Source organism: Triticum urartu, chromosome 2A (assembly GCF_056163025.1).
Source record: "Triticum urartu cultivar PI428250 chromosome 2A, HENAU_Tu73, whole genome shotgun sequence".
NCBI lineage: Eukaryota > Viridiplantae > Streptophyta > Magnoliopsida > Poales > Poaceae > Triticum > Triticum urartu.
In genome coordinates, this window is record NC_141874.1 from 86,451,419 (window position 1) to 86,457,418 (window position 6,000).

Below are 6,000 nucleotides of genomic sequence, written 5' to 3' on the forward strand. Positions count from 1 at the left end.
CACGATTGGTGTTGAACCATTAAAATATGCCTGTCCTGTTGCAATGCATTGGTAATTGGCTAATTATTAGTGAACAGAGCTTCATGAATGTACCTATGAAAATTATAACATTTACTTAAAACTTTATTTGAAAATTCAACATCCTAAAATAGAGATATATCTAGTGACCGCCTTGCGGAAAATGAAGACAACTATACTACTATAGTATGCATGTACATGTGGCAATGAGCAACACAAAGACCCATTTGCAGATGACCGAATCTCTACAATTAAAATGGGAGTTGGTAGGTTCGTCTCACCTCCTTCTCCTGTTTTTTCCTCCCCACGCGCCCTTACCACTTTGGTTTTTTGTTGATTTTTTTGGTAATCTCAACCGATGCAACACACAAAGAACAACGTAAATAGAATAATTTGGAATAATCTAAACTAAATCGGTACTTTCCCAAAACCATTTCCTGTTGATTTTTTTGGTAATCTCAACCGATGCAACACACAAAGAACAACATAAATAGAGTAATTTGGAATAATCTAAACTAAATCGGCACTTTCCCAAAACCATGTCCTACTCAGTCAAATCAGATCAAATCTTACAAAAATCTCAACTAAATCAAAACTTTCATTGTGTTTCCCTACACAGAAATCAAATCAAATCTTATAAGAATCTCAACTAAATCAAAAATTTATTGTCTTCCCCTATCCATAGTCAAATCAAATTAAATCTTACTAAAAATCTAGAATACGATGAGTCTGAAAGAATAGATAGTCATATAAATAAACAAAATCTAGAACGCGATGAGTCTGAAAGAATAGATAGTCATATAAATAAAACAAGTAAAATATGTTTTTTGTAGGCTATGGTAATTCACCACAATGTCAAATCTAAATTAACTATTTACATAATATAAGAGCGTTTTTTTTTTGCGTTCAATATATAAGCGTTTTTTGCACTACTATAGTGTCAAAAACACTTTTATATTATAGGTCGGGGGAGCAGTAGCTAACTGTCCATGCTCTGTCCCTATTAAGTCCTCCAAAACGATCTGCCCCAGGCAAAACCTCCTGAACCAAAATGAGCAGAGAGCCGTGTGCTGCTTCTCCTATTTGCGCTGCCAACAGAACATGGTTCACACAAAATAGAGAAAAAGTAAGAGTTAGGGTGAAGAAAATGACAGGCTCTCGTTGAGGCCGAGCACAACAAAACGTTCAAGAACCTTCCTTCCAGCTGCAAAAGAGTACCACAAGTCCCTTCCCATTCCCACCGGTAATAACGGCCACACCCAGCTAGCCACTCAGTCTACTAGCAAGTACTCCCTCCATCCGGAAATACTTATCATCAAAATAAATAAAAGAAGATGTATCTAGACGTATTTTAATTCTAGATACGTCTTTTTTTATCCATTTTGATGACAACTATTTTCGGACGGAGGGAGTAGCAACCACAAAAACTAACCAAATAAACATAAATTGCTTCCAAACCAAGAAAAGAATCCCACAAAAATGCTTATTTTTTGTCACCGCCCGCTGGTTCCAACTGGAAACGGCCTCCGTTTCTCAATTAGTTGCTGGTTTTAGTCGATAAATTAGTTGCTAAATCGGCTGTGCGTGCCATTTTTGCTCACAAGATTTGGTTGTTTTTGACACACTCAGCATCAAGAAGAGGAGGAGGAGAACCAAAGTAAAAGCAACGAGGAAACTTCCGCCGGGAGAAGAAAAGAAAAGAGTAATATATATACGCCAGCACTAAGCAAACCCCACCTCGATCCACCTTCCGGCGAAACCAATTCATTGCTCGCTTTCGCAAGACTCTTTCTTTCTCCCCTTCCCCCCCCCCCCCCCCCGCGTCCCCCGTCCGTCCGTCATCGCCTCCGCCCGAGGTAACCGCCATAGCCACGAGGAATCAAGAACCTTGCCCGTCGCACGCCGTCCCTGAGGACCAAGAGGAAGAGACGATGGAGGGCGGCTGCGGCGGGACGGAGGGCGGTTGCGGCAAGAAGCAGCAGCCGCGCCAGTTTGGGCGGTCGCTGACGTACCACCACCACCAGGGGCACCGGCTGCTGCCCCGGTGGCGGCGGCCGCAGCAGCTGGCGGACGAGACCCGCGCGCGGCCGCAGGCGGTGGTGCTCTACACGACGTCGCTGCGCGGGGTGCGGCGCACCTTCGCGGACTGCTCCGCGGCGCGCGCCATCCTGCGGGGCTCCCGCGTCGCCGTCGACGAGCGCGACGTGTCCATGGACGCCGCGCTCCGGCGCGAGCTGCAGGCGCTGCTGGCCGCGCGGGGCCACGCCTTCTCGCTCCCGCAGCTCTTCATCGGGGGCCGGCTCGTGGGCGGCGCCGACGAGGTCCGGCAGCTGCACGAGTCCGGCCAGCTCCGGCGCCTCCTGGAGGGCGCCGCCGGGCAGGACCCGGCCTTCGTCTGCGACGCCTGCGGCGGGGTCCGCTTCGTCCCCTGCCCGGCCTGCGCCGGCAGCCGCAAGGTGTTCGACGAGGAGCAGGACCGCGCCCTCCGCTGCGCCGACTGCAACGAGAACGGGCTGGTGCGCTGCGCCAACTGCTCCTCCTGATCCTAACTGAATCCAAGGGTTAGAGTTGGTAGATTCGTCGTCAGTCAGATCAGAGAGAGGCGCATTCCATTTTCGGTTTCTTGGAGTTCTTGATTTATGATTTATGTGTATCCTGAATCGATCAATCGATCAATCAGTCCGATCGTTTGGGGATCGGATTGTTAGCTGCTCATGGACGGAAGAAGAGAACGAATTGTTCTTGGCTCCTTTGCTGCGGCCTGCGGGGATCGCCGTCCGGTGGCGGCGATTGATGATGAATAAGAGCCGGTGCTTGTATATGTGTGTAAAATTTGGCACTGATATTAGCCTGATTGATTAATGTGTAACGAAGAACTGATGTAAATACTTGAGCTTTGGGAGTGATAAATTATTTTCTAGTTCCTTGATTATCCATGGCTTTGGTCAAATCTCTTCATGGATGTGTACAGTAGCAGTACAGTTCGAGACCTCATCAAGAACTGGCCCAACTGTACTAGCAGGAAGTCTTTAAGGCCGAAATCAGCTGTGATCGACTGTACTACTCAGTCAGAAGCTGTACTCAAGCTGTTCTATAGCTGTGTTCTAAATTAGAGCCACGTCTTATGTTCTTTAATTTAATTATGTAAGGTCAGTTAGGTATTTAACAAGTATTGAGCCTGGGGTGATTAATTCTTGCATAGTTCTTTATCTGATCTCTTTATCTGTACTTGCTTTGATGATCCATCTTATAAGTACACGGTTTGATTTCTTCATGCACAGATGGCATTCCATGGATGCACAGTTATATTATACTCATCCGGAAACAACGTGATCGATCGTCATCCGGAAATGATCATGATCTGACTGTACTTACTAAAAGTCCTTAATCATGTTGCATTCAAGTTGTTTTCTAAGATTGCAGCCACCTCCTCTTTTCTTTAAGATTCGTTGAGGTAATGTGACCATGGTGATCAATTCATCCACAAGAACTTTTGATGATCTCAAGAGAGAGAAGAAAAGAAAAACTTATAACTGATGTGGCTAGAAGTCCACTGTATTTTGATCATGGTCTAGTAAAGCTAATCTTGTGTTTTTCTTCTCCACTGTATTAGTGTAAGCCTGGTGACCAGTTCATCCAGAAAGAGCTCCTGTTGTGGTGGTCTCAGGAGAGAAAACATCTTCTGATTGATGCAGCCAGAAGTCCATTGTAATTTATATGATCTGGTTATAAAGCCGTGGATTTATGACCTACTGGTGCCAACAGCAAAAATTGACAAATTCCAAAATTCCAGTGGAAGCAGCCGCAGAATTGCCACTCCAGCAGAAACGGCAATCCCATCAACACCAGGAATTCAGAACATCGTGTGGGGCTGATACAAATGCGAGTCTGATACAGAGGGGAGGGGAGCTGCAATTCCGGAGCCAGCGGCAAGAATCCATCAGAACAGCACTGCAGGCCTAGTCCAAGGCAAAAAACAATGAGGTTTGCCTTCAGCGGTGCGAACCAACATGATCGTGGCGTGTTTGCCTCCGTGTCTGCCACATCAGTGCGGGTGCGGCTGTACCACCAAGGTTCGTATCGCACATCGATGAAGCTACTGTCCGTAGATCGTGGCCATCGCGGTGTAGCGATGACTCGAGAAACGCTTTGAACTACGGAAAGAATGAGAAGGATATTTCTATTTCAACTAACGCTTTGAAACATTTAGAATATGACGGATTAAAAGTTACTCCATGTATTTCTAGCAAGTCTTATTCCTCTCATACTGATGAGAAGGAGCTACATGCCATGTCAGATGGTCAGCTACTCTCTCACTTAGTAGGAGCGGTTTCAGACGTGGGTCTAGATGAACCTGGATTAGCTCATTGATTGAACTTACAGCATTCAGACATAAATCAAAGGCCGCACGTTCGAAAAAAGATAATAAGTCCCATAAGAGGGCGAAATGTTCTAGATCTCTTATTGTTTTCTCATGAATGGAATGTTTTTAATAGCAGAGGTCTGTGTGACTTGGCTAAATATTTATTTATTGCGGAATGTAATAGGGAATACAATTTTGATTTCTTGGCTATCTCTGAAACGGGGAGTTGTGATTTCTCAGTAAGTCTGCTTAACCGTATTTCTGGCGGGATAGACTTTACTTGGGTTTCATGACCGTCTAGAGGTCGTTCTGAGGGCATTCTACTTGGCGTAAATACAGGGACTATGATGTTTTGGCTAGTTCGGATGGTGAGTTTCACGTTAAACTTCATATTCGCAACAAGGTCGATAACTTCACATGGACCCTTGTCGCCGTGTATGAGACAGCCCAGGATGAGTTCAAGGCCGATTTTCTCCGTGAATTGGTTAATCTGGCGAAAGATAATCCGTACCCCATTCTTATAGATGGGGATTTCAATTTGCTTCGATTTCCAAATGAGAAAAGCCGCGGTAGGTTTGATAATCATTGGCCTTTCCTTTTCAATGCTGTCATCGACAGTCTAGATCTGCGAGAGGTTTCCATGATTGAAAGACAATTCACTTGGGTGAACAGTCTTCCGGAACCGACATATGAGAAATTAGATCGCGTTTTAATGGATACCGACTGGGAATCTAAATTTCCTATGGTGTCTGTCCATGCTCTATCTCGTATTGAGGCTCTATCAGACCACACATCCATTCTCCTAACTACTGGTTTGCCACGACCACAACATAGACGCAAGTTCAAGTTCGAACTTAGGTGGTTGCTTCGGGATGGCTTCTATGACATGGTCAAGGAGGTGTTGGAGAAACCGGTGGCCGGGCTCACCACAATTCACAAATGGAATAACAAAATGCGTGCATTACGCAAATTCCTTGGTGGTTGGGCTAGACATACGGTGGGTATCCTCAAAAAGGAGAAGCTTCGTCTTTCATCTATTATTGATGAATTAGAAGCTTTGGCAGAGGTTAGACCTCTATCTGAGCATGAAATTGTGATCAAGAGTCATTCGAATGCACATATAGCTAGCATGCTGCGTGAAGAGGAACTCAAATGGTACCAACATTCTAACTCACAATTTATCCTGAAAGGTGATTCGAATACTAGATATTTTCATGAAGTCGCCAATGGCAGACACCGGAAAAAAATTATTCATTCCTTACAATAGGATGAGGGCACGATTGAGAGGCATGAGCAACTTAAATCGTATATCACTAACTATTATAAAAATCTGTTCGGAGCCCCAGAGCAAGGAAATTTCTCGATGGATGAGTCCCGAACAGATGACATCCGGCAGGTCTCTGATGAGTAAAACGGCCTTCTAACAGCCCCATACTCCGAGAAGGAAGTTAGAAAGGTAGTTTTCCTAATGGAGCACAACAAAGCCCTGGGTCTGGATGGTTTTCCCGCTGAGTTCTATCAAAACTTCTGGGAAGTCATCAAACCGGATCTCCTACTTTTGTTTAGCGACCTACATGCTGGCCAATTAGAATTGTTTCGCTTAAACTAAGGCGAGATTA

General features: G+C 45.1%; 1 protein-coding gene across 1 annotated transcript; it reads left to right on the forward strand.

Annotated features, from left to right (window-relative positions):
* The first annotated feature begins 1,827 nt into the window (after positions 1-1,827).
* On the forward strand, positions 1,828-2,950 carry LOC147983965 (uncharacterized protein At5g39865-like). Its single transcript, XM_087543239.1, has one exon. The coding sequence runs from the start codon at positions 1,950-1,952 to the stop codon at positions 2,559-2,561; it is 612 nt and encodes a 203-aa protein (XP_087399365.1). The 5' UTR covers positions 1,828-1,949; the 3' UTR covers positions 2,562-2,950.
* Positions 2,951-6,000: the final 3,050 nt, after the last annotated feature.

What these genes read in the sequence shown, in the direction of transcription:
- LOC147983965 (XM_087543239.1), top strand. Translation starts at nt 1,950, where the DNA reads ATGGAGGGCGGCTGCGGCGGGACGGAGGGCGGTTGCGGCAAGAAGCAG.